The sequence below is a fragment of the Opisthorchis viverrini genome (assembly GCF_000715545.1).
Source record: "Opisthorchis viverrini unplaced genomic scaffold opera_v5_273, whole genome shotgun sequence".
NCBI lineage: Eukaryota > Metazoa > Platyhelminthes > Trematoda > Opisthorchiida > Opisthorchiidae > Opisthorchis > Opisthorchis viverrini.
Window position 1 is genome coordinate 412,998 of NW_008751925.1, and position 17,913 is coordinate 430,910.

A 17,913-nucleotide genomic window follows, 5' to 3' on the forward strand; every position below is an offset into this window, starting at 1 on the left:
ACGTGACTGACAGGACCACATTAGAACGAGCAACTGTGCACCACAGACAAACTATCTTCCAATGGAGACGCATTGCAGCAACCTCGAAAAGCGTAAAATCGCGGTCGGCAGACATTGAATACTCTCAGGAAGGTCAACTTCCTGCAAGTAACCCCAGGTTGTCAGGAACCTACTGAGACCCTAAGACTCCACCAAAATCTCAATAGGAAAGCCGGCAAGCATCCAGGCCAGTCAATCATTCAATGAGTCAGTTAAGGAAAGGCACGTTATAGAGGCACGACCGATGTTGGTGGGTGCTTAATAAACGCCTACCAGACAGCCTGGATCAATGTCAGAAAGTGCCCTTTAAATATCGCGTGGTGGATGTAACTTCTGCACTCGCTCGCACATGCTTGTTTGGAATAAAGCTGTTGTGTATACATTTCGGTGAGTTCTTTCTGGCACCAGACACTGGAGTGGGAACAACGGTTAGATAAAACAGATACGAAGGCGCGGTTATCCGATTTTAAACAGGAAAAGACAGCGTTATCAGGCAAACATATATTTGGAGTGAGAAAGCACGGTTATTCACACAGACAGCTAGCGGTGGAATGAAAGTGGGGGACCTTTCGTAATAATCTTAAGATGAAGTTTTCATCAGTTTAGTGGAAAAGATTTTGAGTTTTGAATAACGGTGATTATGAAGGTGCGATTCTTTCGAATCGACTCAAGATTGGAAGGCTGCATTCACTGGCATGTGACAGGCTCCGAATAATCCCTGATCAGTGACAATTTTATTGGTTGATTTTCTAAGGTTTGTTCCCATTGGTTAGCATTGAGACAATGAATATCGAAACGCAACAGGATTAGTTTTACCACTTCACTCTTCTTGCTAACTGAGTGCTGCACTCGACTACGAAATGGACAAAAGGTAAGCTGTCTTTCAGAAAACGGGTCGAAATCATTTCATCACATTCAATAATGGCCAAAATTTTGAAAGTAACCTAGCAGAATTTACGGCAAATTGGCTTACAGCCGGAAGTAGTAAAATATTCCCTTTTTTCAAGATTCCTTTTATTAGCGACTTTTAAAATCTGGTTCTCAGTTTGGAAAGCGAAATGAAGGGAAGCTTTTGGCTTATGGATGCTCCGTCAAAACCAAGATTGATTGAACCAGTCAAGCAAGCACATCTGCATACGACAAGATTTGTAATTAGTCACTTTCGTGTTGATGCATGAGCCAGTCGAAATTTGACAGATCTAGGCCATTGATACACTTCATGTGGTACTCAGTAACCGTGGAAATACTTTCGTGCCTAACGTCTACTGCGGGATGTTCGCTAAGAAACAATTTACCAACACCCAGACTGAGAAGCTTCACCACTGCCCTTGAACTAGATACGCTTAGGAAACTAGTGTTCAATGGGTAGATTATGCAACCTCGGCCAACAGCTGTGACTCTACTGGAACAACTAAACATCCAGGTTTGTCTATTCACAAGACAAATCGCATTGTCGTACCAGTAGTGTATTTATTATCACCAACATCCAGACAGGGATCTACGTGTGGGTGTTAAACAACAACTGTGATTGAGGAAGAGTAATCACGTGACCAATCAGATGCACCAATGAGCCAATAACACTAGGCAGGATCACTTCCTAATCTGCCAGCGTCGTCATTGTTCGTCATCTGGTGTGGAGCGAGCATCGCATCAACCCAGCCACCATATTTGATATGGCGCTCAGCAAATCGAGGAGAGGAGAGTACTGAAACCTGGCGAGATCACTCCTATTAACAAAAAGAATTCGGATCTCTGTAGTCAGAAAAGCAACGTTTTTAGCTTTGGCAAATTGAAAAGCATACATTTGACATTGTAAATTTGTCTTTCTTCATTTGCTCATCATTATAATCTGCAGTAACCGCCTGAGATAGAATGAAATTAACTTAGAATATTGTGTAAATCTGTGCTGTTGGGTTCCAGTTTCAATCATCTATTTCAATCTAATTAACGATAGGACTATTTTAGCACTTATTTGTTGTACAGTGAAAAATCCATTGCCCATGAACAAGACGATATCATTTTTACATGTTGTTTCACCTTCTGTTTGAACAAATTAAGAGCAGACTGTCGATATCATCCTTTCCACTCTCCATGAAAGTGATGAAGCCCGTCTCGGGTCCTCGAGGACACCGCAGAGTTTATGTCCTAGTTGCAGATAAAATTCACCGAAATGATCATCAACGAAAGGAATGTTGCCCTGACATGGCTGCGGAGAGAAGGCCTCACACGGATAAGTTAACCACGACCAGGATGACAAGTCAGTACATGACAGAGTGACGGTGAGACTGGGGCTGGAACACAAATGCGGTATTTTCAGGCCCATGGCTCACAGGAATCTAGAGTAGTGATACCGTATAGAGTGTGAGTGTTTGTACACCTCATCTGAATCTTATCATAGCTGCATTTCGGTTTGAATCCGAAATTTTAATTCAGTTCTCTGGTAGGATTTAGAAAACCTTAGCCCCAGGGGAGCCTCCGCTCCTAATATCAGAGTATAGTGATTAGACAGGCAATCATCCTTTTGCCAGAGGTTTCCAAGAGTTGCATCTGGCCAGCGTTCACCGCCCAGTTTGTGCACCTGTTGAGCTTGATTATGAGTGAACTTGTTGTTCCGACGAGCTACTGACTCAACCAAACGATCAACTCATCACCACTTAAATGTTCTTGCTCTAGTGATTATCAGATCCGATACGAAGACTAATCTGGTGAAATACCTTGTTTTTACTGCAGATGTTATATTATTTTCCAGTCGGAAAGAAATAACACACTGAAATCCAAAGTGTTTGCTCCTGATAACCACTGCCATTTCGGGTTAGAAGTTAGGGGACGGAAACTACCTAATTCAACTTCGAACATGAATAACCAACCCTCATCACTTGTATTCGGACAGTTATTATGTCTTCGTGGTCAGATATTTTTCATAAAGGAAGCTTTTAGCCAGCAACAGCTTCTCTAGGTAAAGTTTGCTTTTCTGTTTGGAACCTTAGATAGACTGAGATCAAAACATTGTTTACATCAGATGTACGAATACAACTGTGATTCGATGGTCCTATCAAGCTACGTGCAAAACCAGGCATTAGAACGATGTTTAACGGCAGTCAGACCAACATACTCGCGTAAATTATTCAGTGGACCTTAAGAGTTACTAAAATTTAAAGGGTTACTTTCGGTGGAGTTGTCTTTCCCCACTTTTCAAGCTGGGCAGACTGGCAACGTACGTCCTATCTCACGGTTTAAAGACAAAGTGAATTTCGAAGATTCTCCACAAAAAGAATTCGAAACCCGTCCGAATAATTCTACAGTACGCCTTGATTAGAGGAAAAACTAGTGTGTGTACCCTTGGACTTGTGCACTTGAAATGTACTGAGTCTCGCACTAAAGATAGAAATTTCTGCGTTTTCATACTTCTGCCCAAATATGAGTCTAAATTTATTGTTTTCACGCTTATTTGGCCACCTTGTTCCCGTTCGTTTTAAGAAGAGGCCAAACCAATGACGAAATTCTCGGAAGACTTGTTAGTATGTCTGCATTCCATCCTTAAATGATCCCCAGATATACTTCTGATGTAACAATGTTTTGAAATCTGGCTTGATTGGCAACTCCCTGCATCGGTTACCGTGACTGAAATCTTAAAATTGGACGAGGGACAGGGCGTACACTGGAAGCGGAGTTATTTTCGGAAGCTACTTTTTTTGAGAAAGGTTTTCATGGTATTGGAGAACTTCTAGTGACTTTCGATTTGACGAAACTTCGAAGTAAACGAAACCGGAGAAAAAGCATCCTATCATAATGGCAGTGATCTATGCTTTCGTCTCACAAAACCGCTTTGTTTGTACAGTAAAAGAGTTGTGGTGCCTAAGGTGATTCGGACCAGAACGACGTTTAATTTTTTTTTGTTTGATGAACCCAGTTGTGCAATTCCGATACAGCAACTGATAACACCTTTTGGCTCTAGGTTTTTCGTTTGCTGCTATTACCATCACCTCATAGTGTGCATCCAGATGGATCCTTATACATACCGGTTTAACGATTTTCAAGTTTATGAAACAACGGATTAGACTCTGTTCTGAGTACAATAGATAAAAACGGAATGATATGGCGAGGTATATCTCTCAGACTAGTATGCGAGGTTGGAGTATGGTTTCCGTAGGCGGTGCACAGCGGAATATGAGGTTCACTGGTGTACAGCTAAGTCTGACAGACGTTTGCGAAGTAATTTCATTAATAAGCCCCAGATAGTGATCAGCTAGAGATTTTGTCGGACTAGAGGGTAGTACTGAAACAGGCCTTTTTATCTCCATCAATGGAAAGCAATCTGTTTTGGTTCACCGGATAGCTATGGGTTAGTAGTAATAGGTGGTCACACAGGAGAGGTAGTTTAGATTTTTATGAGGATATTGCACGTTTTCGAATATTCCCCCTGTATCCCAGGAGAAGATTTTGTTTTAGTGCGGAAGCTCAATATCCGTCTTAATGGAGCCATCTCTTTACCAAATGCAGTAGACAATAGGGGTTCTCGGTTGTTTTGACCAATCTTATCGTGCCGTACGTATCGACACAACATCCCATCATTTAACCACAAAAACATGAAATTCTGTTTCATTTTACTACTGTACATACAATTTTTAGGAGCGGTAGTTTACCCAATCAACGTCATCCGGGGTTGCCAATTCCCAAACCATTCGCACGCAAACAGCTTTAATACGCGGTCGGCAAACACACCCAGCTGTGACGTAACTGACAAAACAATAAGCAATTGTATGTCCTCTAGTTTGAGGTGATACACCGAAAGTGGTGGACTCAATAAAGTGCTAATGCTTTTGTCCTGATTAAGTTGCATCAAGTAAAAATGAATTTCGCCGAATTTCCCGGGTTTTTATTCTGGACTTGATACAAAATTTAAAACAAGCCGTCTGTTTGCGACTGTAGTGTGGATTTTACCCGATCTCGATACCGTTCAACATAGTCTCCAAACGTTCTTTCTTTTGGTTTCGGTCCACCTATTTAACGTGCATTTTGTTAAAATCGCTTTTCCTTACTTTAGTCCGAAGATGTGATCTGGAGAGGCTGGGGAACAGTACAGGTTTGCATAGTGTATTCCATTGAATATTATGCACTCAATCCATTGTTGCCACAATACCCATGGACGTTACTCGGTGATGACGTGAGGCGCCTTCGTGTCGATAAACCGGTTGTTACAAGCGGGTCATTATCCTCGTTTCAGTAGCCTTGACAAGTGTTGTCTGGTTTGAGATTTTGAAACATTTTTACTTGTAATTGGTTCATTGATGCTTTGACTGCAATGAATTTCGGTGACTGTGGTGTAAGGAATGCAAATACGGTTTCACAACAAGCATTCCTTCAAGGAATGATGATACGATCGAGTCGCCAAAGTGCACTGACTTTGTGAGCGATCACTGAATTATGGACTCATTTGGGATATAGTTCTGTCTGCTTGTACCCACGAATGATACGCATGCACTGTATTCGCCTGAGTCAGGAACTTGGGAAAAAGAACAAAGAGGTAAGAAATCTCTCGAGTTCTTGAAAAACTGCTTTGATTGACCAGAAAATAAGTCTGTGTTTTCAAATTATGTTGCCCTAGGATATATAGGTGAGTGTTGTGGCGTACAGATTCACGTCACCAAATATACTGGGATCATATTGCAATATTTTAGAAAGAACATGATCTTAAAAAGTTTCTTTCTTCAGGTTTTCGACTTCTTTCCTGACGACTCTTTCAGCAAATTGAAAATTTAGATAAAGGCTTATAACAAAACACCGAATATCCGTTAGAAAATATCTAGCTAGTCTTATTCGACACACCGTAGTCGACCGAATGCTGGCAACTGCTCGACTTGTGGATGGTACCGATCAACATCGGAAGGAAAAAGCTGATCGAACAAAATATCTTGGGCGAAAATCCACTTACGTCCAAGCGCGGTTTTTGACTGAAGAGAGCAACTCCCAGTATGTCAGGCTGCTTGGAAGCTTTTCCATGACTGGACAGCTAAGCAGTGTAGATCCGCTCCTAAACCCCAGCTACTTAAGTGGCAAACAAAAAGATAGTGGAAAGTGCATTGATTCAGCTCAGTGCATCTTAGCGCAGCAAGGGTCATTGGCGATTAACTTCCCATCTTAAGGGTCCTTTCTGTAATGTCTGCGTTAATGCACAGACTGGGACGGTGATTCTCTTAAGTGGTTCACAGGAAACGCCCTTCGAAAGAGGATAAAAATGCGATGCTATTAAATACCTCACTCGATAAAATTTGTGCTTGCTGTGAGATATTCGAGTGATAGAGATCATGTACTGATTGTGGGCTTGTTTGATTGCGGGATTGCAGGTGTTTCATCACCAAACTAGGTGACACCTTTAGTGCTAGCCTGAGTGGGTCTCTCACTCAAACACTCAACACCGCCGTGACAATATCACATCAAGTGGTTATGAAACGTTTGCAATCTATCTGCCATACTCAGCTTAAAGTCCAATAACCATGCAGCACTTTGAAGACACCTAGATTCCGCAGGATTCTGGACTACCGTTAATTTGACCCAGATTCTTTTCCCAAGTGAGTATCTACAAAATAGTTAATCGGGCTACGTCCTGGTTGAAGTATGATACTGCTGATGAAGAGGCATGCAAGTTGTACGTTTTCTTGTAAATTTGCTTTGCCTCTCTTGAAAACGGAGATCTGTTGCGGGATTTTTGGAGTCGCTTTGTACATTTTGCTTGAATTTGAGCAATGAATGATTTACGTCAATGAATATCCAGGAAAGTTTCGGAAGACACGTTCAAGAGAAGATGTATGCTCAGTTCTTTGTAAATAAGATGCAAATGAGAGTTTTGCTTCCCTGTCCAATAGTCTGTAATTGGTCACTTGGCACTTTCTATTAATAACTCCGCAGCGAATACCTTCTTCCTTTCACTGGTAATCTGTACCAGAGTCTTTTCAGTGATAAAGACGCAAAGGGAGATTGTAAAACCGTAAAAACTATGCGCATCCAATGACTATTTGAGTGGATTTTAGTTTCTTGATCTTCACGAGGAAATAAGTTTTCGGAACTTCGAGAAAAAATATCTCCATTATTGAAGGGAGTGCTGTTGGTTCAGGTTGTATAGCTGGTCGTTGTCCTATTTTCGTTGGTTGCAAACGTTCTAAAACCAGCCAAGATGACATCAGCCGTGTGTAGTAGATTAGGTTTACACTGTTATAAAGGCACCGAGCAGTGATGTGTTTGGGTTCGTATACACAACTCTGACTGAAGAGTGATCTTGGATTGTGATTGGCCGTTCAGATGGTCAATCCTGTTGGCTGGCTAGTAGGTCTGTTCTCTGATTATTGGGCAGTCGGACTACCTTTGGCCTTGACCCCTGAGGCTAGCCCTCGATGACCCTTGTCATGTAGTTACCTGGGATTCCATGCTTGCCTGCTGATATTTGTTCCATTTTGAGTTATTCGATTAGGTTGACAGTTCCTCGTTCATGGTAGTGTAGAGTTGGTCGATTTTGAACTGAAGTGACTACAGCACCGTGTATTATCAAGAGTTAAGCTCAATCTCTGGACCCATCAATATGAAATAAACAAGTATATGGAACGTTCATGGACTGCATGACATTGTGTAGAAAGATTTGACTAGTGGACACTTTGTCTGATACCCATCAATACTACTTTTGAAGACACCTCGTTTACTATCAAACTTGAAGGGAGCAATCAATTCATATTCCTGGTTGTCTTCATTATCAGGACTGGAGATAAGAATCTTCAAGCTTACACTCATCGAAAGAAGATACACACAAATGGTATACCAAATTACCAGAGCAACTGCCGAACAAATTACAAGACGACCCGATTCGAAACTCTTTTCTGGAAGGCGGAAATGCATTGTAGCACCACTCAGACGAGACAATGCCACCTTAAAACCTATCCATAAGTAGCTAAGCTGATCAGAAGAAGCTTGATGAAGAAAACCGTCGACAGCAACAATCACAGCACTCGTTGCCCCATCACCCATCGAAATTACATACGAACTCACTACAGGGCTTTTGAAACAAAAAAATCCTAGCAGCCCACAGACCTACTGCCACTTTGTTGGGAGTAATTCCAAGACTAAAGAACAGGACCGAAAGAACGTCGTGCGCCAAATCAACTGCATGGACTATTATAAGTAGTATATCGTAAAATCATTAAAAGGCTCCGTTTGGATTAAAGCGACTTCCCCTGGTTCCTATACACGACTATCAAGAGAAACGAAAATCCAACTTAGAACACTTGAAAGCTTCGGTTCGTGGAAATATATTATGAAAACCAAGGAAGTTCAGCCAGAAAACGCGGAAATTAAGGAAACTACAGAATAAAGTCATCGAGTGTAAGCCTCAGAGGCCAAGGCAATCCGATTGCCAAGTAATCAGAGAACAGATCAACTGACCAGCCAACAGGATCGATTGTCCGATCGGCTGATCTTAATCAGTCAAAGTTGTGTATATCAACACGAATACAGTATTGTTCAGCGCCTTTACAGCGGCGCACTGCTGAAGAACAGTGCTAAGGTATTCTACCATGCATGGTTGATATCATTTCGAATGGCGTCGAACCAACTTGTCAAGCATGGCGATCAGGACAACAGCCAAAATGTCTTTAGCAAGCCTGAATGCAATTTCAGCCAGTGTTTAGCAATTTCACTAAATGACGTAGAAATTCTGGGAATACCGTAGAACTAACCAGGCGACGAATTGACAATCATAACGGTTACCATTCTTGACGACGTCTTCCTCACAGATATGCTGTAATTCGCCAATTACAGTTGGCCGAAAACAGCCAAACATAATAAGAAAGAAACATTAAGAACATTAAAATAACACGCGTGAAAGAGCACAAGGAACTCAGCAAATTTGACTGCATAAAACGTTCTAAGAAATGATAGTTGGTCGACTTCCGTGGGTTGATACCAGAAAGGAAATCCATGTTGCCTCGATCAGCCATCTTACGCTCTCTGAAAAAGTCCTCTCCTGTGAGCTGCACCAAAAGCGACGTTGAGCCTAGCATGGACCAGTTATCACGCACATTCACTGTCACCGTAAGTCAAAAGTTTACAACTCTCTCGCCTCAGATCCAACGATCTCTCGCACTTTTCGGTCCTTTCGGAAGTTGTCAGTACACGAAAGAGGATGTGTATAATAGTGTTGTCTCGGGGCTTCAGTAGGCACTTCTGTGCATCAGAATCACTGTACACCCAGAGAGTTTCATGACACACCTTGCCAGTTCCGGTCCAAAGAACATACTCAGGACCTTTGGCGTGCAGACGCTTGTTCTGGCATTCAGAGCAAACAAAGCAACTCCGTCCTCAAGACTATGCACTATGCAAAGGTTTGTCCCTGTTTGGCCCAGTGCTCCAATATGTACCCTTCCTGTAACTTCAAACACCCAAAAGCGCATCTGGAAGGCCCTGTGTTCTCAGATGCTGAATAGTAAAAACTAGGCAATTATCGCTCATTTATATGAAACTTTGTTGGAAAACCAGCATCCACATTTCAAGGAGAACCTGTCCAACAAGCTTGAGAACAAGTCTAGTTTGCTTGTACCAAATAATCTATCGCGAAGAGTACTCTCTTTAGCGCAACTGCAGCTGATTCAACTTCAACAAGGCACCTCGGCTTGAAAGGCCAACGAAGTGATACAGTGATACACAGGATACTCAGTGTCTGACAGGTGGTTGTTCTTCTATTAACATTCACTTGGGATACAACGATAGGTGGAAACAATCAAATCTACACAACTAGGGATGGTACAAGATTTTCGAAGGTACTCCTGTCTTCAAACCAGTATGATTTCATGTATATATTTGTAATGCACTACTCATAAGGATGCTGAAAATTTGCCAACAGCCCACGACCGGTTTCGGCCTTTTTGGGGCCAATCAGGTAGGCGCAGTCCCTGAGCTTCCGTCAACCGTACGTTCTACTTGAAACCGAATTGCATGAAGTCAGGGAAATACACTCACTTGCAAACTAATTTGTTTTTTCGAGAGACTCCCTGGAATCCAGCTAAATCTCTCGTTTGTGATGTGATTTCAAGTAAACTTATTTATCCGACGAAAACTTTTTCTCGCTGTAGATTTTTGACCACCAGGATGTGGCTTGAAGACTGCATGGGTCCTTCATTCCAAACGAATATACGGAAATCGACAAGCTTTGAATTTAAGCTGGGATCCTTGTCAGTAGTTGGGGAACAGAAGTTAAATGCTGCAAGCATTTACTGAAATGTTTCTGGGAACTGCATAGCACAAATGAGCCGAGATTTTTGCAGATCTCTTCAAATAATGCTGGTGAGAGTATCATAGAGGTTTCTTTAATAATTTAATTAATATTGGGCTCTTAAATAGGTCCATAATCCAAAATGTTCCTTTTTATCTGAACAAGCATGTGGAATTTCTTGGACGCATGTTCTTCGGTCAGTTAAGTCCAAAACTTCTTGAGGTCATACTGCTGACTCACAGAAAGTCCTAAGTATCGGTTTTCGTGACTGATTATGCAAGTAAAGTCCATCAATGTTGGAAGGTCAAACGAAGCTTAAAGGCAATTTTTCGGCATTTGTGAGCTTGATCCTTAGCGCGAGTAATGGGATTTGAGCTCTGGGTTCTTAGCAAAGATGCTTCCCCCTTCCAGCACATGTTAATTTCCATGAAAAATAAAATCACTCTTCGAAACCCCATCCAAAAATTCGCAGCTAATTGGTTCCGCCAAGCAAATCTACATTTGATTGTTGATTCTAATCGCTGCAGACTCAAAATCGAAACAAATTCAGTTACTTAATAAGATAAGCTTTTCTGATTTTCCCATCATAGCCTGGTGGTTATAAATTACGGAGAAAATAGCTGATACCGCGTAAACAAGCCCATTGGAAAACAAACTTGTTGTTAGACAGACATAGTTTGCGGAAACGCGCCTCCCTGTGCTGATTTGATTGTTTTCACCTCAATGGGTTCTCCTCAACACCACTATATCCCAACTGATCATCACTGAGAGAAAAATCTAGTGAAGCATGAATATCCCCATCGCTGTTTCACTTTGTTGGCACTTTCAGCTGACGTTTGTAGTGAAGTTGATCCTCCCGTGTTCACGCCAACTAGATTATCCTCCGCGATAGATTATTTGATACAAATAAACTACGGATTTCAGTTCCGCTTGAGGCTCTCCAGGTCTATTATTTATATATTTGTTTATTTGTTTCCCTACTTAGATATTCATGGTTATTCTGTGTAGTTATATTATATTTTTATTCAGTCACTATTTTGATTGCATTACTCACAGTCACTCAAAATGGGAAAATATATCGTGTTGATTCAGTTGTATCCTGGAAAGCCACTTTCCTGTTTTGGGCAGAACGTGAAAAACAATTCCCACCAATATCAAGATTGCTTTAAAGGTTAATGGTATTTTTTGTTGATCCATATAATGGTCTCACCGGGGGCAAAACTAAACACATTCAGAGTCATCCTCTTTCATCGAGTGACCACAGTTATGACCCCAACGCTGGCGAACCCACACAATACCTAATCGTCTGCCAGGCTTTCTCTGTTTTGTGAACACATTTCATTTTCCTCTAGTTCCGAAACATGACAGAAAGTCCCGTATTGGCTCCGGAAAACCGTAACATCTCGTCGCAGCATTTAAAAACTGTTTGATGCCAACAACCGTCCGATTCTTTGGAGGGACTTTAGTTATAATCGATTGTTCACTTGCGAGAAACCCTTGTAAATGGTAAAGTCCTAATTACGGTACCGGAAAAAGTGTAATAAACGAAGACTGTCCCAAAGCGTATTGGTTTTGTAACTTCGGCACTTCCCACAAATCAGGGGAAATTTCAGTTCGGCATTCGAATAATCAAATAACCACAAACACGATTATGTAGTCTGCACGTTTCAAGAAGATCAGCGTCTCATCAACGCCTGCCGGAGAATGCTTGTATGCTTTCAAGGAGCAACAGTTAATCTTGCTTTTTCCTTCATGAGAATTACTATAAGGGCTTCGAGATGTCGGAACACTTGTAACGGGTGAGACACACTATGGTTAACAGGCCGATTCCTCGGCCGGGTTCGTGGATAGTTCATGGCGCCCGTTGACTTCCAGCACCGACTTAGATCATTCACAACCGGAGTTCAGTTACGTAACTCCATGCCGGCAGGAAAGTTAAGAGCTTTCACTTTTTCGACAGAGTGTTGTTTGTTCGATCTAGATTCGGGGCCGACTGACTTCGTTTTCGAACCTTAAAAATGATTTGTATAACCTCACAGCGCCTCTATTTTGGTTTCAAGTTTTCTTCCCCATAGAATTAGTTATCCACGATTAGTCTATATACTAATCCATGTGATACTACTCGCAAGTTTCCCTGGGAAAGCTAAAAGAATTTCACCAGCACACAAAGAAAGTTAGGAGTATGTGAAACTGGCCAATGGCTGATGTCAGTGCATAGCTATTTTTGGAACCGAATTCCTTGCATACCATCTCAGTTTGCAGTTTGCGGCTTGCAAACTCATCTTCTGAATGCAGATTTATGGATTATGATCACTTTGGCAATCAATAAGATGAAATGATATCGCTATAACAGTGTCTACTAATAATGACACTTATGGGTGAGAGCTGCCTATATCCTGAGACCCACCACCGCAGTTTCAGCCATTTATTTGATATTACGTTCTTTTTCTAGAATGCTGTATTCGTACAAAGTTCAGAAAAGTTCGGGAAACTCCTAAGTTTTCATAACGCCATTTGCAGATGTACTCCTTACTTTCGAGTCAGTTTTTAGTGCTTTTTCGTGTTTCGTGTAACCTAGCTCCGTGTTCAGTAACATCTTACTTGTATCAGGATGCGGGTACGCTTGGAGTATTAACTAGAAAGCACGCCGCTCGGCCAGTCTGGTCACTCAGCCGTTGGTCTGTAGGCTCTGATTGACGTCAGTCTCATTTGGTGCGTTTGCTCTACCAGTGGGAGACCTGGGAGGCCGTGGTTGTCCTTTCATATAACAAGCAATCAGAACCAAATGCGAGTATATGGGTGGATACTAGTGGAGCAGTTTAACAGCTTGTCTCTTAAACAGACCACGGATGAAACTCAAAGATTAATGGACATGTGTCGTGCCAACATCATGGTCAGATCTTCTGCTACTCAGTTCAGCAGCTGAGTCTCCACTGTACGAAAGTTGTGGTGCATGCACGTATGTCTTCACAAGGGGTGTTGTTTCGTTCGGTTGGAATCGCTAAGTCTGCGAGACTGTACTCCAACATTTTCAGTTCAAAATATATATCCATTGCTTTCTCAAGTAACTACCTGGATTCGAGTTTACTAAATTCATTTCTTTTGGAAAGTAATGAAATAGTTTTACTGGTCCTTTCAAGTTTACTTCTTGTAGAATATTCTGAACGTCTTGCACTCAAAATCGAGCAATCTATTAAGCTTAGAACCACTGTTCCTCCCCATCGTGCTTATGAATTTTGGAGTATGGCTTGTCAACTTTCAAAACAGTCTGACTGTCAAATTTAGGTCGATGGATCTTCCACTCTGGTTGTACACGGTTTGTATCCTCCAATATAGGATAGGCCACGTAATCGCTCAACCATAGGTAGATTAATAAACTCACGTAGAATTTCACAGTTCACTTTGCTCTTAGGTATGGTTGGTAAAATCTGTGTGTATTTGCCAGTGGAATGTGTGGGAAGCTATTGTGGATTGAATCAATGAAGTGGCCATAAAATGCCTCCCAGACTTTCAGCACATCACACATAACACCTTCTAAACAGCTGCTGTAAGGTGTATGCACTGAAAATTTGCATACTCAGAACTGACTACATTGGATAGAAGAGAAACGGATGGTTTTTTAAACTCTTCGCATCCTTACTGATGGCTGATATGATCCGCAGGTTGGTTCGGAATTCATCTAGGCCAAAGGAAATTCCTGTAAATGGCTATAATTTGGACACCAGGAGACACTGTTCTGTTGCCCATGTACATTGTGAGATATGCACTAAGTTGCATATCACGAAACTATGGAACACTAAAGTGCATTATACTTTATTGTACCGTGCTATACTACACAACACTATTCTACACTATGTCGTATTGCAGTGTACTATTCCATATCATATCATACCATACTATTCTGTACTATAATGTACTACACTATATACTACACCGCGTCCCACTATACTGTAATGTAGTACGCTATGCTGCAATTCAAGATGCCTACCAGAAAAAGAGGCATTGTTGAATTCCTCACATGCACCATCGCTTTGAGACATAAAATTCCTGCAAATACTCTCCTAGTCAGCGTGGCATTTATATGCAGCCTGCTCTTAGATTGGTGCAGCTGAATGTCATTAAAGAGCATTTGTATCTGAGGATAATATTTCTTGTAACTTGAAGTATATTGCAAAAACTGGAAAGTGCTGATACTATATATTTGTAATGCACTACTCATAAGGTTGCTGAAAACTCCTCAACAACCCACGACCGGTTTCGCCCTTATTGGGGCTCATCACGTAGGCGCATTCCCCGACTTTCCAATCAAAACCGAGAGATTCAGCTGAGTTCCGGGCGAGTCTCTCGCAAAACCAAATAAGTTTGCAAATGAGTGCATTTTGCTGATATTCTACTTTAAAAATTACTTTGCCAGCTAACGATTGCTAGAGCGGGAGGATTCTATGCCAGCCGTCTACATTTTCTACTTAAAGCGAACCTTATTCAAGCTACAATGCAGAACAAATGGGAGCCATTTTGTCCTTGTTTCGAAGTATCCAATCCATCTGAGGGATTGCAACTGACACATCCGAAGGGAATTTTTTAAACTTTACCATTTAGTAATGATAAGTTAATCAGAAATGTGATCAACAATACAGAGTGGTGAATCAAAACCTTGAGTACTCAACTGGTCAGCCAATTACCTTCAGCTGCTATAAAAAGTATTCAAATTTTATCCTCAGTCAGAGGTTACATGTGATCCGTGTTACTGACTGTTACTGGTAAGGTGAAAAGCCATACAGCATGAAACTGAAAGCACACAGTCCGCTCACGACTTGGAAGTGTCAACGGCCATAAGTTCTAGTGTAAGTGGAATACGCCAATTCGATATCGCAAGTATGCTCGTTCCCGTTGCGACGGGTCATGAAACCGTGTTTTGTCTAAACTTATGAAGTTATTTTATGTGGAATCCCAGATACATTAGTAATAGGAATATAAAACCAATCCTTCAAACAAAACGTAATAATCGTCACGAAACACAATCATTCGTAAACCACTTTTGGTTTTGACGGAGAATGCAAATGAATCCCAGCTAAATCTCCTGTTTATGATATTGTTCAGCTGGGATTCTGTTGGGTCTTCTGTTGAAACCAGATTATTGCGTGAGTTGACGTACTTCACGAACGCACAGTTTGGGTTCAAGAAGAACGTAAGGCTGCCGGAAACATGGATCGCACCAACCTTGTGAGCCTCAAGAACGGCAAAACCGGTCATGGGTTGTCGAAGGGTTTCAGGAACCTTGTGAGTGGTCTTCCTCAACAAAAGCCCAAATAGGTCAAGATGAGATCATCTCTCATTGGTAAGCCAGTCATCCGTTTAGTTAAAGACAAACGGAGCAGTTTATTTTTTACTGGAGGAAAACGTTCTCCATTATTGAAAATCAATCCTCTATTTTATTCACGTCGTTACGAGTTTTTGAGTCTATTTGATGCATTTTTGACACATTTTCAACTGTCTTGTAGCATCAAAGAGGAGGTAGATGCAATGTTCAATGAGCTTGACACCGATCGGAACGGAAAAATCAGCCTTGATGAATTGAAAGCGAAACTGGAAGAGATGCATGGTGGGTCAGTGTCCCGGGCGGCGGTGGAAGAATTCATGAAGGTGCACGATGCTGATGGGGATAAGACCTGGTCCAAGACGGAGTTGGCAGCATTTTTGAAGGCGCATCAATAGAAACAACCGTATTTCGCTTTTCCAATTTATAATAAAGCATCTGCTTATCGATGTTGTTTCCGTTTGCTCATGTTGTTTATCACATAAAAGTTTCATTGACAAGAAATACATTGATTATTTCCCTCGTCTGTGTTTATCTTCCAGCCAATGACGTATGTTCTAAACTACCTCTGCTAGGATAAGTCTTGGGTTAAACTTTCGTAGCTATTTTTTATGCCCGGACTTGGGTGCCTGAATCTCACCAGCTCAGAAAAAATCTAGCATTGAACTCAAATTTCCACTCAAATGAGTTATAAGGCCTGTGGATTGCGCGAAGCAGGATAGCCATTATACCTTTTTGAGTTTACCTGGGCACCTGGCTAGAAAAGACCACACTCCGGTGTAAGATTGTTCGCCTTGTCGTGCCCATACCAGGTTGCAGCCTGTTAGGCCACATTTCAGCCTTTGTCCCCTTTCGGTCGAACTGCTCAGTAGAGAAACTGTGATGGGAAGCGAAGCAAAGGCCAAAATGGTGAATCGCTTAGCTAACCACGCCACCTAGGCTTGTGAGACTAACTTAGTGGACGGTACTCGCCCGTTCTAAACACATCTCATTTATCATATAGCTATTGTAGCCTGGATGCCCAGTGGCCCCTTAGTGTTCCGTAGTTCGAGTTTTGTGGTGTTTTGTCAGCAGGTCTCCAGCAAACAATGTGTTTGTGGGCACGTCTAAGCGTCAGAAACCGGTCGTAGACATTTACTGTTTCAAAAAACAAGCCCTATCTCGATGCCTTTTGAGAGGAGTAACGTGTAGTTCTTCATTGCTCACACTTGTTCTACTGTGATCGATGAGTGTGCTTTTCAGTGAACAGTTACTTCTGCTTTGTCGAACCGAGATATTGTTGATAATGCATATTCGTCTTTGTGTACCCATTCTGCGGAACTCTCATGCCAATCATTGTAGTTTATCGGAATACAGTACCAAATTAAATCCAGGAGCGGTCACGGCGCTTTCTGCTCCACCACTGCCGGTGTGACTAGTTCCGAGTTCGGTTACTCTTAGAGTTTCATCTAGGCTGATATCAAAAGCTTTCAAAATCAGTCGTCGCCAATTCTATTCAATCTCCTTTTGTGCAAGCCAAAATAACTGCATAGAATAAAGTCCCCATTTCCAACAATTTTTGCATGCCTATTTGCAAGTTTCAAAAAACTTGCGCAAGAAAGCACGGCCGCTACCAGTCCACATTCCGAAGATGGTTTTTATCTCAGCTTTTCAAGTAACAGAGAAAAGCCCCACTTTATACCCAGGTGACAGTGTTCAAGCCCAGGTTTCTTTAAGTAGTTCCAGATGTTTGGAGAATGGGCTGTTTGGGCCTTCCACTTCCGGAACATTTTATGTGGTTCGAGTATCGCGTTACGTTTGGAACCTATTCTCAATCCGGTCGCATTAACCAGACTGGAAAAGCCTACGTACTTTTACTTTTAGAGAACTGATATTAGAGCTTCGCCTAAGGGTAGCCTTACTTTCCTTGAGGTCAAAACTGCTCCGTAATCCTTTACGCGAGATATTTGATTCACTGATCAGGACTGACAATTCCAGCTTTTGGTCAACGCCACCATTTTCTGTGGTCAAAATACTATTTGTTCCCAAGTGTGTTGAACTTTGGTTAAATTATGAGGACAGATACGGCATACTACTTTCTCGGGTAATGTAGAACTTAATAACAATGAAGTTCTCGGGTAATGTAGGACTTAATAACAATGAAGTCCGATATCTTCTTCCAGGCTTCTGTAAGTGGTGCGAACGGAAAAGCAGTGAGCTTACATTTTGTTTCCATTGGAGTCGGTCACTCAGAAATAAACACATCACACATCGTAATTCGCACGTGTTGAGCAATCTCTACAAGATTAATGGTAACATGATCGTC

General features: G+C 41.7%; 1 protein-coding gene across 1 annotated transcript; it reads left to right on the forward strand.

The window, feature by feature from the left end:
• Positions 1-869: 869 nt before the first annotated feature.
• On the forward strand, positions 870-16,127 carry T265_09310 (hypothetical protein; the record flags this gene model as incomplete). The annotated part of the gene is made up of 2 exons (XM_009175339.1): positions 870-910; positions 15,793-16,127. 2 exons carry the CDS (start codon positions 900-902, stop codon positions 16,004-16,006), a joined length of 225 nt encoding a protein of 74 aa, XP_009173603.1.
• Between the last annotated feature and the right edge of the window lie 1,786 nt (positions 16,128-17,913).